The sequence below is a fragment of the Hyaena hyaena genome, unplaced genomic scaffold, assembly GCF_003009895.1.
Source record: "Hyaena hyaena isolate Hyena2069 unplaced genomic scaffold, ASM300989v1 scaffold_240, whole genome shotgun sequence".
Lineage (NCBI taxonomy): Eukaryota > Metazoa > Chordata > Mammalia > Carnivora > Hyaenidae > Hyaena > Hyaena hyaena.
In genome coordinates, this window is record NW_024080873.1 from 1,879,339 (window position 1) to 1,905,228 (window position 25,890).

The 25,890-nt window shown below is 42.6% G+C and overlaps 2 protein-coding genes and 1 pseudogene across 4 annotated transcripts in view; 2 read left to right on the forward strand and 1 right to left on the reverse strand.

Annotated features, from left to right (window-relative positions):
- The first annotated feature begins 829 nt into the window (after positions 1 to 829).
- Positions 830 to 9,669, forward strand: PLIN2 (perilipin 2). Its single transcript, XM_039244426.1, is given in 9 exon segments — positions 830 to 866; positions 2,220 to 2,271; positions 2,359 to 2,554; positions 4,544 to 4,626; positions 5,690 to 5,975; positions 6,898 to 7,079; positions 7,989 to 8,123; positions 8,800 to 9,180; positions 9,182 to 9,669. Coding segments are annotated over 8 exon segments (1,446 nt in total). The 5' UTR covers positions 830 to 866; positions 2,220 to 2,241; the 3' UTR covers positions 9,335 to 9,669.
- Positions 9,670 to 20,509: 10,840 nt separating this feature from the next.
- Positions 20,510 to 25,890, forward strand: part of HAUS6 (HAUS augmin like complex subunit 6) — a 43,559-nt gene continuing 38,178 nt past the window's right edge. For all 3 annotated transcript variants that reach the window (XM_039244433.1, XM_039244434.1, XM_039244435.1), the window contains exons 1-2: positions 20,510 to 20,873; positions 24,793 to 24,888. In XM_039244433.1, coding sequence (XP_039100364.1) covers positions 20,746 to 20,873; positions 24,793 to 24,888 — 224 coding nt within the window. In that variant the 5' untranslated portion in view covers positions 20,510 to 20,745. The remainder of the gene's footprint in view (positions 20,874 to 24,792; positions 24,889 to 25,890) is intronic.
- On the reverse strand, positions 20,945 to 24,747 carry LOC120239879 (annotated as a pseudogene).

Here is a 25,890-nt window from a genome sequence, read left to right on the forward strand (position 1 = left end):
CTCTCCACCTGCGGATAGTCCCTGGTTTAACCTTCCCCGAGAGCGGGTGGGGGGGTGGAGGGGGGCGCGAGGGCCGGCGGCGACGGGACGCGGAGACCCCCTACCGCCGGTCTGTTCCGGGACACGTCCACAGAACTCCTACCCTGCCCGGCGCCGCTGCACAACTCGTTTGCTCAACCAGGTTCAAGTCCCAGCATTTGAAAAACGAAACACCTGGGACTCCTGTGTTGACGATGTAACTACCTAACGTTTCCTTTCTTTCTTCGAAAAAGCATAACCAACAATTTTTCATAAAGACCATCTTGCATCATCAGGATAGGCAGCTATCATCCTGCAGTGATTGGGGAATAAGTGTCACCGAGAAAAAAAGAAGGGGACCAGCCGACGGTACTCTAAAGCTTTTCTTGTAAATTAAATGAGAACCACATTTGAAAAATCTTAAAAGAGCAATAAAACAATCTCTACAGGTCCATCATCAGGTTGGAGTTTTACCAAACGTGAGAAGTTATTGACTCGCTCAAAAGTCCAGAAGCCGCCGTTTCCATTTTTAAAGGCAGTTCTATTCTGAGGACGGACGGTAAGCAACAGGTTACGGTTCATCTGCGCGTCGACACCGCCAACGCCTTTTACAAAACCTGCGAGCCCGCCTGCGCACCGGTCGCCTGCGCCACCCGCCGGGCAGGGCGCCCACCCCCGAGGGAGCGCGACCCTCGGGCGGGGCCTGCGGCCGCTCCGGGTCGGGGCCGCGGGTCACGTGCTGCGGGGGGGGCGGGGCCGGCGCGGTATATATAGCCTGGAGGCCAGCGCCCTGCTTTGAAAGCCGCGTGGGACTCGCGGGGGTCTCGTTTCTGCGCTGAGGTCGGTAGGTAGGTGCGCACCCTCTGTGTGTCCGGCGGACTGACCCGGGTCCCCGGCGGGGCTCCAGACTGGGAGACTGGGCGGTGGTCCCAGAGTCAGCCCGCCTTGCGGCTTCCGGGTCCGGGCTGGGAAGGGGCGGTCTCCTGGGCCTGCGCTTTCCACCCTTGCTCCCCCCCGCCCTTCCCGGGATTTTTTCTGCTCGCAGTTTCAGTGCGGGTGTAGCTTCTTGGCTTGGTTGCGGAGTAAGAGTTTCCATTTGTCCCGAAAGCACATTCTTAGGAAGTGTGCTAGCAAATCGTCTTCAGGCAGAATTGTATGGGGTTCACAGCGACAGCGAGGCTGTGGGTACTGGCGCCTGACTTGCGCCTTCAGGGTTGCTCTTGCACATTTCCTGCGGCACTGGGACCCTCGGCGGCCGGAGGGTGAACTGACTGGCCCTGAAGTGGTGGAGAGTGGGCCGTGCAGATGCTTCCTTCCCAGCTCTGCTGCTTAGCGGTAAAGCAGTTTTATGTGGGTGTATAGGTCGTTGGAGGAACTAAATTAGCACTGGAGCCCGCCCTTCCTCTTGTGCTTGGTCTCCCTAAGACTAGTCGCAGTCCCTTCACAAGGAAGGAATAAATTCCCTTAAAGTGCTCCAGCTTCATAGTCATGGCTGTCGAAGATGTCTTCTACTTGAAATCTTTCACTTAAAAAATTTTTTATTATTAGGGGCATCTGGGTGGCTCAGTCGGTTAAAGGTCCAACTTTGGCTCAGGTCATGGTCATGATCTCAGGGGTTAGTGAGTTCCAGCTCCTCCCGCTCCCTGCTGGCAGCTCAGAGAGCCTGGGGCCTGCTTCCAATTCTGAGTATCTCTCTCTCTCTTTGCCTCCCACGCTTGCACGCTCTCTCTCAAAAAGAAAAAATAATTTTAATAACAAACAGTTTAAAGTAATCTCTATACCCAGCATGGGGCTTGAACAACCTCCAGGTCAAGAGTCACATGGTCTGCAGACTGAGCCAGCCAGACACCCACGTCTTTAGTTTTATCCTGGATTTTAACTTGGTTCTAAAATTTTTGTGAACAGATGTTCCACTTCCAAAGGCATTTCTAGTACCCTGGTGGAAAACAAGACAAACACCTGAACAACTTTGTTTATTCCCATAGACCCTCTTTTCTTTTGGAATTTTACCCATAATTTCTGAAAGCCAGCCTCAGAAGGTGTTTGCTTAGGGGACAGCTGCCAGCTTGAGGGCGGGGAGAAGTGCAAAAAACTACACTTTTTGTATCTTGAATGTTTTCATGAAATTAGCATTTACTTGGGTGGGGAATGAATCTGGGAGAGTTTATCCTGGTGTCCTGAAAGAAGTTTATCTTCCACAGATTTCTTTCTCTAAGAAGAAAAATGGCATCGGTGGCAGTTGATCCACAACCGGTATGGCCTTTAAATACATTTTCTTGATTCCTTTCCCTCCCCATGCGTGTTTTGAGGAATTAACAATTCCCTCTGCCTTGGTTGCAGAATGTGGTCACTAGGGTCGCTAACCTACCCTTGGTGAGCTCCACGTACGACCTGGTCTCCTCGGCTTATATCAGTACAAAGGATCAGTATCCCTGCTTGAAGTCTGTGTGCGAGACGGCTGAGAAGGGTGTGAAGACCATCACTTCCATGGCTGTGACGAGTGCTCTACCCATCCTCCAGAAGCTAGAGCCACAAAGTGAGTTCTGACTTTTTCCTCAACATTCACTCCAAGGGATTGGGCAGGGGTGAGCCAGGAACTGTCTAGAAGATGTGAATGCCAGCCTTATGTTCCTACCACTTAGAGGCAAACTCAGGGAACCTCCTCTGTCTTTCCTAAGGCACATACTGCCTTTACTTACAAACTGCTGGGTAGGGGCGCTGGGGAGGCTCAGTCAGTTGAGCAACTGACTCTGAGTCCTGACGTCGGCTCAGGTCATGATCTCACAGTTCTGGAGTTCGAGCCCCACATCGGGCTCAATCGTGACAGTGTGGAGCCTGCTTGGGATTGTAGCTCCATCTCTCTGTCCCTTCCACTTGTTCTCTCTCTCTCTCAAAATAAAAATAAATTTAAAAACAAAAACCCTGCCCCTTGGCCGTTGTTGCTATGGACAGTGCCTCCTAACAATAGCAGATGTTCACAGTAGTTAAACAGTCTTCCAGAGATGCCTGTTTGGCAGCTGAGATCACAAGGGGTGCTAGTGGGTGAAATGAAAAGCTGATTTCCTTGGCATCACACAATATGCATGAACTATTGTCAAAAGTAACATTTTTGAGATATGATTAGCACACCATACAATTCGCCCACTAGTTGTGCAAGTGTCTCTGTAATCTGTTGTAGAACCTTTTCATTCCCTCAGAAAGGGACCCTCATTCCGGTTTCTGTTTAGAATGTTGAAAAAGTTCTGGAAATACTAATGGTGATGATTGTATACCATTGTGAATAAACTTAATGTATCTGAATTATGCAGAGATAAAACCATTTTTATTTTAAAGTGTGAAAATGGTGAAGTGTATGTTTATATTTGGCTACAATTTAAAAAAAGGGTAAAAAATTAAAAAATGTAAAAAAAGGATGAAACCTTACATCCATTCGCAGTCTCTCCCCATTTCCTTCCAACCCCCCTTAGGCAACTAGTAATCTATTTTCTGTCTTTATAGACTTCTCTTTTCCGAACATTATATATAAATGGAACCATAAAAAATGTTTTTTCATGATTGGCTTCTTTAGTATAACGTTTACAGGGTTTATCCATGTTGTGTCGTATCAGTGCCTCATTTTTTTTATCGTGTGGGTAGATCGTATTTTACTTATTCATTCATCAGTTCATGGACATTTGGGTTCCTTCTACTTTTGGTGATGATGAATCATGAATGTTACTGTGAACATTTATGTACAAGATTCTCTGTGGACGTGTGTTTTCAGTTGTTTTGGGTGTATGCCTAGGAGTGGGGTTCCTGGGTCTTAATATTAACTGTTTTAAGATTTCGAGGAACTGCCGGATTGTTTTCCAATGCAGCTGCACCATTTCCACTAGTAGTATATGAAGGGTCCCGTTTTTTTCACGTTATTAACTGCTTTTGAGTAAAGGTTTAGATATTTCCTCTAAATGGTTAAATCATGGACTCAGAGGATTGTAAGGAACCGCTAGAGACCAGTTTTCCAACTCTGCTCCTTTCCAGATGAATTTAATACTAGTGCTTGGCTTGGCCATCATTGTGCTTGGACTAAAATCTGGGCTTTGTTGGTGAGACTCGGGGTGCTGTTAGCATACTGTTTTCTGGTCATAACCCCAAAATACACTGCCACTTACTGAGTTATGTGTAGGTAAGGATTAAACTGGACAGGAACACCCATTTTTAGAATTTTCAGATACCTCCCTCCCTGAATGAGGGTTCACATGAAGCCTGGCTTCTCTTGGCATTAACCTTAGATATCAGTTGATGAGGAAGACGTTTCTTTGCCAGCTTCCTAGCTGATTTCCTTGCTGATTTCCCTCTCTGTAGAAGACCATTGCCAGCAACTTGCTAAGCCTCTTCTGTCTGAGCTGGAGAAATGAGACAGTGCATCGTATTGTAAATGAAGACCAGCATTCTTCCATTTTTTAATAAAAAGGCCAAAGGTTCAAGGTATAATGTATGCATTCTTACTTGCACTTGACATCTCCCCCATTTGTGATTCTTCCAGTTGCGGTTGCCAATACCTATGCTTGTAAGGGGCTAGACAGGATCGAGGAGAAACTGCCTATTCTGAATCAGCCAACAACCCAGGTGAGCGTCGTTGGGCAAGAGCGCTAGGGCTTGCTGCCTCCCACTTCTTCATGTTCTGTCTGGTTAGCCTGGGCTGTGCGTGTCATAAACAGGAGAAATAAATAATCCTCCTGGATGTATTTTTGAAAGAGTGACGGCCACTCCCTTACTTGCTGAATTGTTGTCAGGTTCTATCTGAGGAACAAGATGAGCCAGCCCCCCTTTGGATGGTCCTGGTTTAGTCTGATCTTGATTGATTTGTGGTTTTGCCTCTGTAGATGATATTGCTGTTGCAAATAACTGATTCCCATGTGGTATTAGATCAATGCAGAGGCGGTAGATAAAAACTTTTCTCCCTTGGTTCTGAGAGCCCATCCGTTAGCATGGGGAACTGACGTCTCTGGCCAGGTGTTGGCCTTCTGGAGCTGTGATTCCTAGGGACCGGTGGGCATGGGGCCACCTGTCTGTGCTCCTAGGCATGCACGGGGTGCTGCCCTCACTGTGAGCGTGTCAACATGGAAAATTCCATTCTTCTCTGGAGTACTTTTTGTGCCTTATTATATGTTCATCCTAGTTTAAAAAAAATATTCTGACAAATTTTATATCATTTTACCTTACTTGCTCCTCCAATAACCCTGGAGTGGTGGCAGGTAGGTAGAGCAGAAATACCTGATCAGGAAATTGACGCTTCTCAACTCTTGGAGATTTTTCTAAGACCTGAAGCCAGAGAGCAAAAAGTCCAGATCCCTTGTTAAGCATTTCAGACCAGGCTGCCCTACTTAACACTATAATTATGGCGCGCCTGGGTGGCTCAGTCGGTTAAGTGTCTGACTCTAGGTTTCGGCTCAGGTCATGATCTCACGGTTCATGAGTTCAGGCCGCACATCAGGCTCCATGCTGAGAGTGCAGAGCCTGCTTGGGATTCTCTCTCTCTCTTCCCCTCCCCCACTCGCTCTTTGTCTCTCTCTCTCTCTCTCTCTCTCTCTCAAAAATAAATAAGTAAACTTAACAAATAGAAAGACTATAATTATATATTTATGCCTGCGTTTCTCCTCAGCCAAGCAATGTGTTTTTCTACTTGTAGGTTGTTGCCAGTGCCAGAGGTGCTATGACTGGGGCAAAAGATGCTGTGACAACTACTATGACTGGGGCAAAGGATACCATGGCCAGCACCATCACTGGTGTGATGGACAAGACCAAAGGAGCAGTGACTGGCAGTGTGGAGAAGACCAAGTTTGTGGTCAATGGCAGCATTAACACAGTCTTGGGAAGCCGGATGGTGCAGCTGGTTAGCAGTGGAGTAGAGAATGCACTCACGAAGTCGGAGTTGCTGGTAGACCAGTATTTCCCTCTCACTGAGAAAGAGCTAGGTAATTGGATCGTTGTCTTGAACTCCGTTTATTTCCTGAGCTCATAGTTAACATTATATATTTATGTCTTTTAATCAGTCTTTTAAAACTGCTTCATTGAGATCTGCTTCATATACCAAAAAGTCACGTTTGATTCTGAGTAAACAGTTCTAAGTTTCATGTTGAATTCTACAAAGTTGGAAACTGTTGTTGGAGGAATTTAACTTAGAGCAATTTTCTATAAATGGATTATTGTCAATGGCCTGCTTTACAGAATCATTAAACATTCAGTGCCTACTATGTGCCAGATACTGTGTTGCCCAAGAAGCTTACTCTACTGGGTTGAGACATGTATAGATAAATGTCAGATGCAGGGGCACCTGGGTGGCTCAGTTGGTTGGACATCCAACTTCGGCTCAGGTCACGATTTCATAGTTCTTGAGTTCGAGCCCCGTGTTGGGGCTCTGTGCTGGCAGCTCAGAACCTGGAGCCTGTTTCAGATTCTGTGTCTCCCTCTCTCTCTGCCCCTTCCCCACTCATGCTCTGTCTTTGTCTCTCTCAAAAATAAGTAAACATTAAAAAATATTTTTTTTTAAAGTCAGGTGCAGTGATACGTATGTTTTGGGTGGTCAAGTCCAGACAGGAGCTGTCCTGGGGGGAATGAGGGCATAATTGCCAGGTGGGTGGGTAGAATCAACAAGATGAGATCCAGGTTAGAGTCCAGGCCTCATCACTTCTTTTTTACAGACTCCGAAACAGCCTCCAGGCTCTGAGCTGGCAGTCCGCACAGAGCCCGATGCGGGGCTTGAACCCATGAACCGCGAGATCATGACCTAAGCGAAAGTCGGACGCTTAACCGACTAAGCCACCCAGGCGCCCCTGGGCCTCATCGCTTCTAAATGTGATCCTTTATGATTTTTGTTCCTTTTTTTCCTCATTTCAGAAAAAGAAGCAAAAAAAGTTGAAGGGTTTGACATGGTTCAAAAGCAAAGTTATTACGTTAGACTAGGGTCCCTGTCTACCAAACTCCGCTCACGTGCCTACCAGCAGGCTCTCACTAGTGTTAAGGAAGCCAAGCAAAAAGGCCAAGAGACCATTTCTCAGCTCCATTCCACTGTTAACCTGGTGAGTAGAACTTCATTTAAAGGGAGCTAAGATGAGTTCATTTCTCTGGAGGGATGAGAGAGAATGTACTCATGAAATCCAGGATTCTTATGAACAATCCAATAGAAAAATGGGCAAAGAATTATATGGACAGCTCACTGAAAAGGAAGGAGAAATAGCTGAAATACTTGAAGCAATGTTAGTCCTACTCTGAGGGGACAAGTTACAGCTGCTTCTCCTGGCCTGTCACACTGGCAAAATCTGATGCCATGGGCAGTGAGGTAGAGAAAGAGGCGTGTCTGTACTTGTGCCCTTCTGGGGAATACATGGGATGGTTCTAGGCAAGTTACAGTCATACCAGTGCCTTGGGCAGCTTTACTTTTAGAAATGTTTCCTTCTAGATATAAGTTTAGAGTTGCATAGAAGTTTAGAGTTGCAAAACACTATAAACAAGGCCTGTCAACTAATAGGAAACTAAATTGATACATCACAAAAGACTATTGTGTAGCCATTAAAGGTTGCCAAGTTGCAGAAGAATATGTATTGTACTACTGTTAAAAGCTAGTTTCTTCTTGGAAGGGGAAAGAGGTCCCTGGCAACAGGGAAGAGGTGGTTTTCATTCCTTTTCCTTTTGTAGCTTTATGTTGTATGTGTATACGTGTTAAATTTGAGCTGCCATTTATACCTGGGCTAAAGTAGAGGTAAATTTGGAGACAGTGGTTTAATAGTTAAGTAGAAGCAGTAAAGAATGACGATTACTTGGTTGATTTACAAAAACTGGTAATAAATAACAATGAGAGTGGGGATAACACTCCTTAAACTCTCACGGGAATTCTTGCTTTTTATATTATCTGATTTATGTCATCTGAGAACAGGCTAACACGAATGTCTGACTAGTTGGTTCCTTTTTGTTATTTCACCTTATTCTAGATTGAATTTGCCAGGAAGAATGTGCAAAGTGCCAACCAGAAAATTCAAGGTGCTCAGGATAAGTTCTATCTCTCCTGGCTGGAATGGAAGAGAAGCATTGGCCATGACGATACCGATGAATCCCACTGTGCTGAGGTAAGACAATGGGGACAGCCATCCACGACCGTTTTGGAAGATGTTCTTAAAACACTTTTCATTTCCATTTTCCTGTTATCTTCGAATACTGTCCTCTATCACAAGTTTGAACAATACTTTGTACATGGGTTGGTCTGTGACAGAAAAGCAAAATGTGCAGTAACTTCAGCAACCTAGAGCCCCGTGTCTTGCCAATACCAGAATACAACTAAATGGGAAACTCACAGGGGATCCAGGCACTTTTAAATGCCCCAGGGCTTTCTGGTAGCATTCATACGGGGGGCTGTGAGAATATATAGGAGAGGAACCTAACTCCCCCTTAGAGAAAGAAAGAATGGATGAGTCAGATGGCTTCCTGGACAAGATGAGTGCTAAGTGAGATGAGTGCTAAATTGAAGTCTCATGGGTGAATAAACTAGGTGAAAGGGCAATAAGGGCACGAATGTTCCAGACAGAAGAAATACCATGCTGTAGTCTTAGAAAGTGGTTCTTTGGGTTCAAAAAGGTAGTGTGCCTAGCCGAGAAGACAACAGTACTGCTCTGCTCCAGGTTCTTAGGAGGATTTTTAAGTCAAAGAAGCCACGTATATAGACACGACCCAGTTTGCTGTAATTGAACTGACCGATACATAGCACCGTTGGATCCACAGCTAATTCTTAAACTTGCTTTATTTTAGCACATTGAGTCATGGACTCTTGCGATTGCCCGCAACCTGACTCAGCAGCTCCAGACCACGTGCCACACCCTGCTGTCCAGCATCCAGGGGTTACCACAGAACATCCAAGATCAGGCCAGTCACGTGGGGGTGATGGCTGGTGACCTCTACTCCGTGTTCCTCAGCGCTGCCTCCTCTAAGGAAGTGTCTGATGGCCTCCTCGCTTCTAGCAAGGGGCAGCTGCAGAAAATGAAGGAGTCTTTAGATGATGTGATGGATTATCTTGTTAACAACACACCTCTCAACTGGCTGGTAGGTCCCTTTTATCCTCAGCTGACCGAATCTCAGAACGCTCAGGACCGTGGTGCAGAGAAGGACACAACCAGTCAGGTCCAGCAGTCTCCAGACAAAACCCCTTAAACCTGTCCTTGTCACCAGTAGATGGTGCGGGCAGCCAGATGATCCTGTCTGTTCTCTTGAAATTAACCTGCTAGACAACCTGGAATTGGGGAAGCAGCTAGCTAGAACAAAGGTCCCCAGTTGTAGTCTGTTCTAACTGCATTCAGATCTTTACAATTTTCTGGCATCAGCCGATGCGTTCTGTTGTTTACCTGGCTGGACAGAAAAGAATGCTAAGTGATACACTCGTCGAACTCCCCAAGTTTCGGTGATGGTCTCTGCCTGTTACTGTTGTTGCTGTTTATTTGTATTGAATAAAAACACCTCCGTGTGGGCCGTGGTGTGAGCTGGGGTCTGCTCCGGTTTGGTCTGAGCAGGCTTCGTCACTGATTTGTCTCACCAAGCATGCCTGTACAACTGCAGTTTTTTATTTTTCATAAAGGAATGTCTCCTCTGAACTCAATAAAATTCGCTGCAGAATAGAGAACTTCATGCTGTGTCTTCCATGTGCTTTGTGTGTTGCTTTCATAGAGCTGCTTGGCCTGCATGATGGGGGGATTAACACACATCTGCGAATTCCAGCGGGCCCAGCGGGGAACTTGAAGGCGAGTGCTAAAAATGGAGGGTTTGACAACAGGTTTTCTTTTCTTTTTTTTTTTTTAAATTTTTTAAATGTTTTTTATTTATTTCTAAGAGAGAGAGAGAGAGAGAGAGACAGCGTGAGCAGGGGAGGGTCAGAGAGAGAGGGAGACACAGACTATGAAACAGGCTCCAGGCTCTGAGCTGGCAGTCAGCACAGAGCCCGACGCAGGGCTCAAACCCATGAACCGCGAGATCACGACCTAAGCGAAAGTCGGATGCTTAACCGACTAAGCCACCCAGGCGCCCCGACAACAGGTTTTAAACAAATTAAAAGCTAATGTGCATACACGAATTTTCACAAGGTGACAGTTGTTGGCCTTTATCATCTCATCCACTCAACCTCTAAGAGGGGTTTTTTAGGCTGGTAGAAGGCTACTCCTGGCTGACTGCCTTGCTGAAAAGGAATCAAAACTGAAAGGAAGCAAGGGAGTGACTGTTGGCATTGGTTTCCTGTAAAGGCAGTAGGCCTTTCTTGCTAAAGGGCTGTCGAAAGTGGGAGCCCTGAGCTGAGATGAGACTCGTCAGTGGCCAGTCTCGGCTGAACTTGACTTGCCATGTTGTTACTTGGGGAGAAAGTTGCTAACAATAATAGTTGGTGAGGTTCCTTTAGGAGTAATTAGAAAAGCTTTGGACCCTTATGTAGGAGAGGATTCTTCTTACCTCTTCCAGAGGGTGTTCAGACTTCTAGTCCCTCAATGTTGGTCACCTAGGGAGGGAATCTCACGAATCTCCATATAACAAAGCTGCAGGATGCCAAACTGTTCCAAAAACAACTTGTCAAATAGAGCTACATACTTCTGCCTGTCCCTGCTAAAAGGTTAGCAAGGCTGCCCTTCAGAACTCAAGTCTAAGGTTTGTCTCCTTTTTATACTCTGGTTCCTCCCTCCCCTTGCTCCCCAAGAAAACAAGAAAGCCGCACATAACCGCACGTGCCTTTGATGTGAATGAGACTGTCAAAGCTTACAAAGTGACAGAACTAAATTTTTCCCCTTGAGGCAACTCCAGGTGAGATGATTTGGAGGGGAGAGACTGACTGAGATACTTGAAGCCAAGAAGCACACAGTTTCTGGAAGGTGGACTGCCATAATTCCGTCGGCTTCCAGGATGGAAACCCATCCATTCACTGGCCTGCCTGCTCCCAGTAACTGGCATTTTCTAGAGCAACTGCCTCTGAAACATTTTTTTACTTCTTAATCTAAAGTGGACGTGACCTTGCCCCAAAACTCCAAGGGTCTTGTGGTTTATTTTAATTTGATTGATAAATTATGTAGTGTAACTATACACATCCTTTCTTACCCTGAGCATAAACTTGTTTCCCCATCATGAAAGTTACAGTGCCAGCTGAGTTGCTTATGAAAATGAGACCGTTCTCAAAGCTATTCATGAGCGAGACTACTTAGCTTCCAGAAGAACAGCACTAGCCCTTGTCTTTTTTGCCATGAGCTGTGCTCTCTTGTGGTTTTGTCTGGCTTTGTGTCTCCAGTCTGTGCCTATGTGCATTCCATTCAGTTGTCAACATGTCTCAGAATCCATGTTCTTGCATCTTACAGCTTTGTTGTTGCATAAACTGGCAGTTTGGGTTTAACAGACTTTTCCCCAAAGAGGACAATTCTTGTGAGGGGAAAAAAAGCCAACTGAGCACAATATCTAACTATGGAAGGCTTTTAAACATTTGGCTGCATGAAGGCTGATGTGGCATGCTTGAGTGTTCAAAGGTTTATTTTTCTTTGCATGGAATAATAATGTGGACTCTCTGGTTAGTTCTGGGTAAAGAAATCAAAAGTATGGTGTGCTAGCCATTAATCTCTTAGCCTTAGTTTTGTCATCTGTAATGTAAAGTTAGCGACACTTCAACAGATGGAAGTGGAGTGTTTGAGGATGGGGTGTCTTTTTCTGTTTTGCACTAGAGGCATGGGATCACCATTGCGGGGCGGTGTCATACAGCATCTTTAAGTTGCCAGTCCAGGTGTAAGGACATAACAGGACATGATTATGATAGACAGGATAGACAGGAAAATCTATCCACTATCAAAATGCAGTAGGAATTAAAGGGCTAATGACGTGAGAAGGGAAGAACTGAAATTTGGTCTGTAAAATCTCTCTTCTAGAATATCATTTAGCTCATAGAGGTGGCTGGTGAGAGAGGGAGGAATAAAGAGCAGGATGGGTATTTGTGCATAAATCTTGAAGGAAATGGAATCTAAATGATGCCTGGGAGAGCAGATATGGGGGTATGGAAAGGAAGGTCTTTTGCTGGCCTGATCTCCCTGGGCTCTTGCGGACTTGGGACCGTGTCAGCTCCAGGAGTGACCTAGCACTGAGTCTGCATGGATGATGGTCTTGTGAGATGTAGGTAGCTATTCTATAAATGTAGCTGCAGTAAAGAATGATTTAATTCAGTGTTTGAGTTCCTAATAGTATAAGGCATGGACTCTGCCCTGATGAAAATGGAAAAACCAGAGACTTTGCTCAAGAGACTTTTATAGTCTCAGGAAACTTGTTGATGAATATTCAAATAACATCCTGGTATAGGATTCTATTTCTCCCTCAGTCTGTCCCCAGGCTGCTAATTTAAAAATTCCCTCCCTATATTGTAAAGTTAACCTGCAAAATATTAAACCTCAGCGTAAGGCAGTATAAGAATGGCTGGGCAACAATTTGGGTCTTCGGTTTTATTGACCAAAGCAAAAGAATGCTAACTTAGCATTCCTGAGAGACGGGAAGAAAGTTCTAATGTCTTCTAGAACGTAAGAAAGTAAGGAATGGAGTGTCTGGGTGGCTCAGTCAGTTAAGCATCTGATTCTTGGTTTTCGCTCAGGTCATGATCTCATGGTTCATGAGTTTGCTGACAGTGCAGAGCCCGCTCAGTATTCTCTCTCTCTTCCTCTCTCTGTCCCTCCCTTAGTCCTGCTTGCTTGTTCTCTCTCAAAATAAATAAACTTAAAAATAAAGTAGTGTTGTCAACTACATCTTACAAAAGTAATAAATAGACTAAATGGTACTTTATGTAGATAGTGATGGAGAAATACCACTTAAATTCTGTTTTCATATCTCTTGGGTATATATGTGGGAGTGGAATTGTGAGTGGGTCATCGTCCCTCTGTTTAATTGTTTGAGGAACTGCCAACCTGTTTTCCAAAGTGGCTGCACTATCTTACATGCCCACCAACAAGGGATGAGAATTCTGCTTTCTCCACATCTTCACCAGCACTTGTTACTTAGCTCTTATTCTATCCAACCACTTTTTTTTAGATTTAAAAAGTCTATTTAAAAAAATTTTTTTTAATGGTTTATTTCTGAGAGAGAGAGAGAGAGAGAGAGAGAGAGAGAGAGAGAGACAGTGTGAACAGGGGAGGGTCAGAGAGAGAGGGAGACACAGAATCTGAAACAGGCTCCAGGCTCTGAGCTGTCAGCACAGAGCCCGACACGGGACTCGAACTCACAGACTGTGAGATCATGACCTGAGCCAAAGTCGGACGCTTAACCGACAGCCATTCAGGCACCCCTAAAAAGTCTATTTTTGAGAGCAAGAGAAATCAAGCAAGGGAAGGGCAGAGAGGGGGACAGAGGGTCTGAGGTGGGCTCCATGCTGACAGCAGAGAGCCCGAGGCAGGCGGGAAACCCACAAACTGCCAGTTCATGACCCAAGCTGAACTCAGATGCTTAACTGACTGAGCCACCCAAGTGCCTCTATCCAACCGTTTAAATTAAAACTTAGCATTAATAATAGTAGAGGTCAGGTAGTGTGAATCAAGCACTTTAACTTTTGTTTTGTCTGCACAGGCTAGAGCACAGGACAATGCAGCTCAGGAGGTAGTTAATGGATTGGTTGGGCTGACGCCCTCATATAATATCTCAGTGCAGATAACAGCACATCAGGGAGTGTTCTCCCACCCTCTGTTTCCATGCCAGGGCTTAACTGGAGAAATTGACAAAATGCAGATTCCTGGGTTACTCCTCCAGAGAATCTATCTGGTTATGAGTCTGGTGGTAGTACCAGACATCTGCAGTTGGTTTTTTTTTTTTTTATACTTTTTAAAAAAGTTTTTTATTTATTTCTGAGAGTGAGAGAGTGAGAGAGAGACAGCGTGAACAGGGGAGGGTCAGAGAGAGAGGGAGACACAGAATCTGAAACAGACTCCAGGCTCTGAGCTAGCTGTCAGCCCAGAGCCCAACACAGGGTTTGAACCCACGAACCGTGAGATCATGACCTGAGCCGAAGTCGGACACTTCACCGACTGAGCCACCCAGGCTCCCCTAGACATCTGCAGTTGTTAAAAGCACCCCTTCAAAAAATCAAAGCATCCCTTAAAATAAAAAGTATCATCCCTAGCGATTCTACCGTAGGTGATCCACTGAATGCTGTTAGAGAAGCCGAGGGAACAGGACTAGGGTTACCTATAGTTCCTTGTCTCCAAGACTCTCAGGGTGGGTTCTATAAAGTGTCCTATGCCCTACTCTTGATTTGCTTGCTCAAATGAATAGAATACACACGAGATGAGTTAACAGTGACTAGCTGAATGCTGTGCAATGGATACATACCATGAATCACTTTAATTTTGCTGTGATCGGTGCCAACCTGCTTCCTATGCTAAGAGTTCTAAGCACTTCCCACAGACTCTTGTTAGCTGAGGACAAAGCATCAGGGTGCAAGAGGGTGTTTCTACAGTAGGGAAGGGGTTGCGCATGAGGCGATGGTACTCAGCTGTCCCAAATTGTTCTGGTAAAGCAGAACCAAGACACTCTCTGTTCTGTAGCTCACAAGCACATAAAGAAGCTGCATATGCAATCTGTCATGGATGGTAAGACGTTTGTGCTAAATCGAACTCTCACCAGGGTTCATCTTATGTATTTGGTGGTAGAGCTCATCCTTACCTCTTGCATGATCCTTTCATAGTCCTAGATATCAAATTACATTTAAACAAACTTAAATTTCTGTTTTTTCTTTTCACTTCATTAGCGCTTCTATACTTACTCTATTTCAAAATAAATAAATTTTTCTGATGCTGGGTCATATCAGCATCACAAACACACCTCTACTAGCAAGTTACATTACCACAGATGTTCTTTTTATTTCTGTAATAGTCTCACCTAGCCAGGGCCCAAGGCCACCAACCACTAACCTACTGTTAGGCATATTAGAAAATGGCTTATTCTCCACATGTGTAGTGCCACCTTCTGGAAAGCTGTTATAATATGTGAATCAGTGAAGTCTATGATATGAAAGGGGCCCCCAAGGTTGTATGGTGTACAATCTGCAACAGGTGCACAAGGTTGCAGAAATCTAGCATGGTCACTTGGTTTCTTGAAAAGCATGTGTTGATGGTTTCCTGTCCTTTCAGGGAGGGACTCTCATTAATTTCATAGTAAGTACCCAACTCTGAGTTTGGCCTCTGTCCCTGAATGGGTATTCTCCAAAAGAGTCTCCTCCTTACACTCCATCAATGGTCCAAACTACACTTGCTCATGTCAATGAAAAAAGGATTTGTTTGGGGCGTCTGGGTGGCTCAGTCGGCTGAGTGTCCAACTTCGGCTCAGGTCATGATCATGTGGTTCGTGGGGTTAAGCCCCGTGTTGGGCTCTGTGCTGACAGCTAGCTCAGAGCCTGGAGCCTGCTTTGGATTCTGTGTCTCCCTATTTCTCTGACCCTCCCCTGCTCATGCTGTCTCTCTCTCTCTCTCTCTCTCTCTCTCAGAAATAAATAAGCATTAAAAAAAATTTAGAAAGATTTGTTTTATAGATGTGCAAAATGATTTGTGCCACATTTCTAAAACCTTCATGAAGATGGTCAGGCACAATCACTACATTTTACATTAAACTCATCACAGAAACTTGATGGACTGTGACTACCTCTTAGCTGCCCCACCCTCTATTCACGGCCTCCAAATAGGTTTTGCTGGTAGCCAAGGATTGAATGGAAACCAGACACTCTGGATCATTCTGGATATATGGAATCGGAATTATTCATATGGCTCTTCTAAAGCATCTCAGGTACTAGGGGCCTCTGGGTGGCTTAGTTGGTTGAGCATCTGACCAGTTCAGGCCATGAACTCACAGTTTGTGGGTTTGAGCCCCATGTTGGGCTTTGTGCTGACAGCTCAGAGCCTGGAGCCTACTTCAAATTCTGTGTTTCACTCTCTCTTTGCCCCTCCCTGACTCATGCTCTGTCTCTCTCTCTCAAAAATAAATAAATGTTAAAAAAAAAAAAACTTTTTTAGGGGCACCTGGGTGGCTCAGTTGGTTAAGTGTCAAACTGGCTCAGGTCATGATCTCAGGGTTCATGGGTTCGAACCCCGTGCTGGCTCTGTACTGACAGCTCAGAGTCTGGAGCCTGCTTCAAATTCTGTGTCTCCCTCCCTCTGACCCTCCCCTGCTCATGCTCTGTCTCCTCCTCTCTCAAGAACAAATAAATATTAAAAAAAATTTTTTTAAAGCATCTCAGGTACTAGAGGATTTTTTTTTTTTTTTAGATGGTGGTGCTGAAAACTTTTCTCCTAAAATTCTGAGTATTGGATCCCCAACCTTCTGCAAAGAATTCTAGCCTAGGCCAAGTTACATAGCGCATAGGTGACTTTCGAAGGTGTGTGTGTGTGTGCGTGCGCATGTATGTATTGCTATTTAAGGAACTTATGAAAATAAAAGCTACTGTTTATTGAGCACCTTTTACAAGTTAGGCTCATTCTACCTTCACTCTTCATCTGTTACCAAATCAGGTTATCTTCCTCATGTGAGAGGTGAGGAAACAGATTGAAAAGAGATGGGTGGGTGGTAGGATGGGGATTTAGTTTGATGTCTTACTGTTATCAAATTGCATGTATTGTTTCTATTCTAGCACTCTAGCTCTGCAGGTTGCCTCTTTGTTCCGGGCCCAGAAAATTTCTCTGCCTGTATCTTCTTGTGTTGTAGCTTCCTGTCCTTTTTTATATTTGTTAAAAACAAAGTGATATTGGATTTAAAATGTATTATTAACAGACATAGTTCAGAAGAGAGAGCTAAGTACGGTATATCTTCTAACCTAATAAAGCCCAAATTGCAATAGTTGCCTTGTCTGACTAATGCTCTGAACCAATTTGTATAAGCATTGCTGGCTTTGGTGAATGTCAGGTTGGATTGAATCTTTGCAAAGTGAACATTCATAAATAGCTAGAATGTAGTTTGATCTACCCAAATTGAGAGTCTTAAAGAATAAATGGTAGAAATTTGCACTTCAAACCAGACAGTTCTCTGAGCACCTGAGTTCTTTGGGAAGATAAACAAGATTCCCTCTTCTTGTCTGTTTTTTCCTTGTTTCATTTTTACTCCTTCTTAATTGTGAAATATACGCAGCATCAAATTTGTCATTTTAGCCATTCTTTTTTTTAATGTGTATTCATTTTTGAGAGAGAGAGAGAGAGACAGAGACAGAGACAGAGACAGAGCATGAATGGGGGACGGACAGAGAGAGAGGGAGACATAGAATCTGAAGCAGGCTCCAGGCTCTGAGCTTTTAGCACAGAGCTTGACATGAGACTGGATCTCATGAACTGTGAGATCATGACCTGAGCTGAAGTCAGACACTTAACCAACTGAGCCACCCAGGCACCCCCATTTTAATCATTCTTAAGCATACAATTCAATGGCATTAGGTATATTCACCATATTGTGCAATCATTATCACTTTCCATTTCTAGAACTTTATTATTATTCCAAGCATAAACTCTGTTAACTATTAAATGGTAACTCCTCTTTCTTCCCTCCTGCTGTGTTTTGATGGATTTTTGTTGTTGTTTTGCCTCAGTTAGATAATTAGCTAACTTTTTCCCTCTGCTATCAAGATTCCAGCCTTTAGTAATTTATTATAAGTTACTAATTTTCTGCTTCTAATCTGCTGTGGCCTAAGAAACATCACGTAGCTTATCAAAATTGTATGTAAAGTAGAAGCTAACAGAACTTCTTATCCCTAAAAGCCTTTCCTATACAGAAAAGAGCTAGGACTTTATGATGACTATTTCAACTGTTAAGATACCTTTTCCTTGCTCAGTTCCTAGACATTTCCCAAAGAGTTTATATTTGTAAGTCAGAATTCTGGTAAAGTGGAGTATTACTGATTTTAAGAGAATAGTAGATTAATAGATGAATAACCAGAAATGCCTTATATTTTGTATTTTCAAAAAAACCCTTTCATTTACCAAGTTACCCCCTAGTTAGTTTCATTTTAAAGAGAAGTTTTATAATATGAGTGAACTGTGGTAATATGACTATAAATACCTTTTAAGAAGCATCGCTATGGAGAAAGGGAGGTTCATTCACATGCAGTAATCGGTGTTTCCACGAGCTCACTTGGACCTGACATGCTTTTCATTGGTGTTTGTTTTAATATCTAAGATTCTTCTTTTACAGGTATTTGATTTCACTGCCATAGACTTGGCATCTGAGACTGATGAAATTCCAGATATTATACCTTTGGAAGAGGAGAATGGATCAGATCATTCACATGCTAATAGCCCTGAGTCCTCTCAGGGCAAAAAGTTGAATAACTAACAAGAAAATATTCCTTTTGGCTCAATACACAATTTGTGTCACATTAAACTTCATGCTTGCTTGTGTGTTTATTCCTGAGGCTTTGGGGATTAATCCATTGTGGGTTAATCTGTTGGGGTTTTGTTTTGTTTTGTTTTTTTTTGGCTAATTGGTCTTAATTGTGATGAAACTGATCAAAACTTGTGTAAGAGAACCTAGTTCTGTATCGTATATCATTTTATATAAATCTTCAAAATTTAATAATTGAAATGCCTATAATAAAAATGGTGCTGTATAATTTCGAGTTAGTGACTTCTTTTTTTAATATTGAAGTAGTAAATGTTTGTTTTTGTTTTGATTTTGGCCTCCCAGTATGGGGGTGTCTTACTGGGTCTGTAGGTCAGGGTTTTTTTGCTTTCTCCTAGCCTAGGGGTGGGCATCTGAAAACAAGTCAACTGGGAGGAAGTATATCATGATGAGTAAAGATTGTGGATTTTAATCTTAGCTCTGCCACTTAAGAGTTGTGTGACTTTAAACAATTTACATAATTTCCCTGTACCTCAACTTCCTCATCTGTAAAATGGGGATTTAGTTTGATGATAATAATAGGTTTCTTATGAAGACTAAACAAATTAACATTTGTGAAAAGCTTAGAGCAATGCCTGGCACAGAGTAGTATTAAATAAATTGTAGAAACAATGGTTAGACCAGTAGCAATGAGCATCCCTAGTGTTTAAAAAAAAAAAAATAAAAGTTTCGGGAGAAGTTTTGCTCTAATAAGAAATGGAGTAGTAGCTAAAAAGGCATTGGGGTCAATGGATTTTTTTTTTTTAAACAATGGAAATACAGCATGTTGGTATACTTACAGGAAGAATTGGTGATGTAGGAGAGAATGAGACAGATGCTGGAGGAAACTCGTTGAGTAGGAGAATATGAACGTGACCTGATGAATAAGTCGAAGTACTAATCTTAGGGAGGTGCACCTTGATTCATTCAGATTAATGACATTAATATGGGCAACGATATAGGCAGGTTGGTAAACTGTTGATAGAAGGTCCTTTTGGAAGAATCTATTAACTAAGGACAAAAGACATCAATGAGAAGAGGAGAAAGGAAGCACTGGACATTTAATGGAAGAAGATATGCACAATTGTGTGGGGAGTGATATCTGGGAAAAATAGGGTGGGGAAGGCAGGCCTCAGAGCCCATTTGAGTTGTCATGAATTTTGAGTGACAACAGGCATCATGATTGTGTTTACAGGCTAAGTTGCAGGTGTGGGGTAGGCAGAAAACTGGAAGTAATAGGGACTTGGGTTCTGCCAAATAAATCTGGCAAAGAGAAAAAGGGGCTAGATTGCTGAGAAGAGTTCAAGGAACTGAAAGGCCAGGACATTGAAAGGTCATCTAAGTGGATACTGAAATCAGCAAGTTATCCCGAGAGTAAGGTGGGAGAGATAAGTAAGTCTAAACCTAAAAAATGAGGTCCAGCGCCCATCTTATACATGACCTCCAAAAGCAAGAGTTGTGGGAGAAAGCATAACATTCAAAGGAGCTGGTTTTAGTGAGGCAATATCGCCAGAGTTGACAATAAGAAATAAGCAGAATACCCCTTCCCCTCCCCTCTCCTCCCACCCCGCGCCCATTTCCAGACCCTGTTGTATACGGGGTGTGAGGGAGATAAGTCATCAGTGGAGAGGGTTGCTGGAGAAAGCTGTATACTTAGGGGAGAGCCAGATTTCTTACACCAGGAAGATGAAAGGAACATTTAGCATTTGAGGGCATACAAGGTTTTACTAACAATTGACCTGGGGCTTAGTGGTTAGATCTCACAGCTAGTGAGACAGGTGAAGATGGAAACCAATGCTCTTAAACTAGACCGAGTCACAGTCCTAAATCTACGGCTTTTAGACGACGAAATAGACCTACATGAGCAAAAAGAGTCACAGACACTAAAAATCAGAAAGCGCGAAGCTGCACAGCCCTGCAAGATACTTCTTGCAGTTACCCAAGCGCAAGAGTTCAATGGCAGCGCAACGCACTGTGGGTCTTGTAGTTTTTCGGCTGGGCCTGCGGGGAAGGGAAGGAGAGAAGGGTGCTTTGCATGGCGGGAGATATAGTCGGCTGAGGAAGTCCCTCCTCCACCGGAAGCCGCGCTGCGCCGGCGTCTACCGCTTTTCCGGAAGCGCGGGAGTCTTGGTCTGTGTTGGCTTCGCTTAGGCAGCTCTGCTGTAGTACCGTTAGGGACTCTATTTCCCTGGGATTTTACGTCCATTTGAGGTGAAATGACTCCGGGCGAGAGAGGAACCAGCGGTGGCAGTGGAGGGGCCGCCACTCCCTCAGGCTGCCCGTAGGGAGGGCGCATGAAGGCCCCCTGAGTCGTTCAGGCCTGCGCTTAGTTCCTTTGCAGTGATACTGCCTCCCGCGAAGATGAGCTCGGTGTGGGTCACCAATTTCGAGAAGGAGCATCTCTGGATGTATCTGCACGCGCTCGGTTTCGAGCCAGGCCCGGCCACCGTTGCCTCCGGAAAGATCGTGTCTCACACGCACCTCGGAGTGTAAGGAGCCTGGAGCTGGCGGGGCGGGGGAGTCCGAGCCCAGGCGCCCCGGTGTGACCCATCCTTCCGCGTTAGGTTGACGAATCTAGTAGCCGAGCGGTTATTGTGTGCCAGCGGTGGCTACAATGCCCTTGCTCCCAGTGGCGGCCAGCCTGGTTGCTGAAGCCGACAATTACGGGATGTGCCGGGAGGGCTTTATAGGGGAGTGATTTCTGCAATTGGGACCAAACTGGTGAGGGACCGCTTAATCCTGCTTTAGTGGTGATGCTGGGTGGTCTGTGACGTTGAGGGAGGGATGGCGAGTTGGCAGTGGAATTAGGATTCCAGAGAGACTTTTAATTTCAAGGTGGCTCTTTAGTTTGTAATTTTTACTTTTTGAATTAGCAAAAACTGTTTTCCGTAGTTCGCAAAAAATAGAAAAGAAAAAGGATATTAGGATGGCAAGTACAAGTCCCTTTTCTACATTGCCACTAATACAATAGTTATCATAAATCTAAATACTTTGTTTATATTTCTGTGTCTAAATTTATTAACTGTAGAGTATTATTTTACCCACTATAGGTAAAGAGAAATTTGAGATAGGTCATTTCCTGTCCTCAGCCTTTTGACTTTTCTGATTGTTATTTCAGTTCTTTTAGCGGCAGTATTTATTAAATAAAAAAAAATTTTTTTTTTTAATTTTAGAGAGAGATGGAGCGTGAGCAGGAGAGAAGGGGAAAGAGAGAGAGACAGACTGACAGAGAATGAGTATCTTAAGCAGGCTCCACGCTTAGTGCCCAGCTGGAGTCCCTAACCCTGGGATTAAGACCTGAGCTGAGATCTAGAGTCAGACACTCAACCACTGAGCCATTCAGCTGCCTCATAGATGTCCTTTTTTTTTTTTTTTTTTAAAGATGTCCTCTTTATAATGCTTCAAGCATGAGTGTACCATCAACTTTACTTAAAACATTTTTTAAGACTTTTTTAAAAATTCATCTATATACGGTAAAATTCTTTTTGAGTGAAATCCTAAGATTTTCTAGTTTCTGTGCGGAAGTAGTTATGTAACTGCTTATAAACGCTTAACATACATGATCCAGCAATTTCATTCCTGAGTATTTGCCCTCAAGGTTTGCATTTTGGAAAAATCATTTTGATTGTATTACAGAGAATGGATTAGAGGGGGAATTAGAACTTTGCAGTTAGCCTAAACTAAGCCAGCAATGGGAATGGAAAGAAAAGGTGATTCGTTTACTTAACAGGTATTAGTTGAACCCACTATTGGACCTAGATATACACTGGTGAACAGAATAGAAATATTTTCCCTTACAGAATTTCAGACTAGTGGATGAACAAACCTTTATTTAACAAATATCTTATTAAAAATCATAATAAGTGTCAAAGTGAAGACAATAGGATACTATGTGAAAAAATACATGGTTTGAGAGATGATAAGAAGGTAGGAACTTGATTTGTGTTTGTTGAGGAAGAGAAACATTTCAAGGACAAAAGAGTTGTTTGACAGAGGAATAAGCATGGGACTTTTAACTCTTTTTTTTTCAACTGCAGAACATAGCTTTATGTGTTCATAGAAGGAGTAGTCACGTATATTTGCCATGCATTACAGTGCTTCACAGTTCCTTTTGTAATTGCCTAACCCCTAAGCAGTTAGTTTCTTTTTAGGGTCCGAAAATAAGGAACCACCCAATTGAGATATCCCTTCAGATCATTGTTGACAATGTATTGCACATGGAAATATCTCAATTCCCTGTTCTAAATATTAAAAATATTTTATATTAAAAAAGTTTTTGTGGGATGCCTGAGTGCCTCAGTTGGTTGAGCCTCCGACTCTTTATTTTGGCTCAGGTCATGATCTCACAGTCCAGAGATTGAGCCCCAAATCAGGCTCTGTGCTGAGCGTGGTGCCTGCTTGGGATTCTCTCTCATCTCTCTCTCAAAAAAAAAAAATTACATTAGCATATAATTAGCATAGACTATCCTTAGATATACTCTATTATGTTCTAATGAGTTTCTGTTTTTGATAATGTCTTCAGTTCCATCTGAGACATTTCCTTTATAGTTATTTGGTTCCTTTGCTTTTAACTTTTTTTGATAATCCATTGGCAAGCTGTTCTCTTTTGCACCCATGCAAATGACCTTGTTACGCTAGTGTAATGGGGGAGCACTCTCATAATCTTTTTTTATCTGATAACTTTGGCAGGTTATTTCTTTTCCTTCTTGACTGTAAACTTTAACTTCTTTTGGGATATGTGTTCCATTTTTTTCCCCTTTTCATTTATCCAGAGAACTTAAATGGCTTTTTTCTTTCTTATTTTTTTAACTTAAAATTTTTTTTAGTGTTTTATTCTGAGAGAGAGAGAGACAGCAAGACAGCGTGAGCAGGGGACGGTCAGAGAGGGAGATATAGAACCTGAAGCAGGCTCCAGGCTCTGAGCTAGCTGTCAGCACAGAGCCCGATGTGGGACCCGAACCCATGAACTGTGAGATCATGACCCGAGCTGAAGTCAGACTCCCAACCGACTGAGCCACCCAGGCGCCCCTATTTTTTTTTTTTTAACTTTTTAATGTTTGTTAATTTTGATAGGCAGAGTTTCAGTGAGGGAGGGGCAGAGAGAGGGGCACAGAATCTGAAGCAGGCTCCAGGCTCTGAGCTGTCAGCACAGAGCCTGATGTGGGGCTCGAACTCATGAAATGCAAGATCATGACCTTAGCCAAAGTCAGATGCTGAACCAACTGAGCCACCCAGGCGCCCCTTAAATTGCTTTTCTCATTTTCCATTCTACTGCTCTGCCTTCACTGCTAGGCCTTTGAAAAATGGTGGCTATATCTCTGTGCCATGTTTTACATATTTTGCCTTGGGAATTGCCAAAGTCTAGCTTAGAATCCTGCAGGTAGGAGATGTAGTGGAACACCATTATCTGAGGCAGATCCTTTCCATCAGCAGGTTGTTGCTGTAGAGGAGGTTCAGAAAACTCTCCTCCTCCTGGCTGTGACAGTTCCTGAGTTTTCTGTCTTACCAGACACCAAGGGTTGAGACAGAGCTGTGAGGAGTAGACATCCATTTTAGAACAGTGGCTGCTGACTCTAGCCCAGTGACTGCCCTACTGCCCTTAGATTAGCTCTTGATTCCTCACAGCATTTCTTACAAGGTTTAGTTTGTTGTTATTTTTAACATATTGTATTTTTTTTTAGGTGTTGTCTTGATTAGTTAGGGAAATCAGAAAAACTAAAACTCTGAAAGACTTGCTAGAATTGCATTATATGATGGTGGTTCTGGGGTTAAAATGTAATGGTAAAGACACTGGACTCAGGTCAGAAAACAAGATTTTAGATCACTGCTCTTGCACATCCCAGTTATATGATTTTGGGTAATTTTCACAAACCTCTATAAATTAAAAAATTTTCATCTTTGTAATGAGAATAATCAAGCTATATTCTAATGTCATAAAATAATCCATGGAAAAGCAGGTAACACAGAACTTCATGGTTCTGGTGAAGATTAGATCAATTATTGCCTCTAAAAGGCTTAAAATAATACCTGGGAAATGATAAACTATTATTAGTTATTTTTATTGTAATTCAGTAAATGTTGGTTTGTATCATCTTCACGTGTCATAGGCCAAAGTTTTCTCCCTACCTAATTAGGCTTTTCTTCTTTTGTAGAATAGTCTCATTGCAATAAAGGCAGTTCTACGAGTTTTCTTCTATTTCATCTGTATTTTCAGAATCAGAAAGTAAAAGTTTGTTTTTCTTATTTATAAAAATGTAGATGAATGAAAAATTAATTTGCTTTGACCTCTTGAAGAGAACGGAAAATATTAATTTTTGTTAAACTCTTACACAGCTTATGATGATGTTTACATTTATTAACCATTCCCCCCACCCCCCACCCCGCTTCTATTTCTTTTTAAACTACTAGGAACATGTTTGACAAGCTGAATCGTGATGCCTTTCAAATTGTTTCTTATTTTTTGTTCCAAACGTTGGACAAATCTCTCACCAAAGAAGTTTTCAAGTGAGTCAAGTTACTTTTTTTTTTTTTTTTTTTTTAGGTAGTCATTCTCAAATTTGAAAAGAGCATATGCTTTTGTATAAGCCAGAATTTCAACTTTGGCCTTTCACTGTTATTTTGGATGGTTGTCACACAAATCAGGTTTGAGTCTTAGAAATTTAGTGCCTAAGTTTTGTAAATATGAGTGATTTTTCTTTGGCACTTACCTTAAAATCATTGATAATTTCATGGATACGATAGATTTTGTTTTATAAAATTATTTCGTAACATTCTTCATAATTATTAGGCGAAACAGTTAATTGGTACCAGTCTATCTATATACTCACTTTGGTCTTACTTTTGTTTATTTTTTGTTGATTACCCCCTGCCTTACTCCTTTTCATGTAGGCAGTGTTACTGGTTTTATCTCTATTTAGTTTTATTTAACACTTTATTTTTTAAATCTATTTTTACTTTTAGGTCTCTGTAAATCATTATTTTTGTCACTGATATATAAAAGTGTCAAATGCTGTAGGTGAAAATCATTCCTATTAAATTTAGTCTCATGTTAGATACTGTTGAATATTTAGTAGTTTGAGGAGGACATAAAAATGTGAATACCCACTAACCTTGGTTCCAAGTTAGTTTGCATGTGATTTGGGATTCCTCTGTCAGAAAAAGTGTTAAAATTTGTTTTAATATTTATATTGTGCCATTAATCTCTTAAGTAGAAAAGCAACAAGTAAATCCTTTGTTTAGGCATTGTTATTTTTGATAATTTATTCTTACTATTTTGTCTTCAGTTAAAGTTAGGAGTGACTAGGAGAACAGGTATTTTTAAAACATTTTTTTTTGGAAATCTATATCATTAAGCTGTAGGACTTTGTCTGCCCCAATAAAAAAATATATTTTCTGATTTTTTTTTCTGATGATAAACAAAATATAGCTCATTTTAAGCAATTCAAGAAATGCAAAAAATATAAAGAAGAAAGTAAAAATCATTCCTAAACTCACAAACTAGAAAAT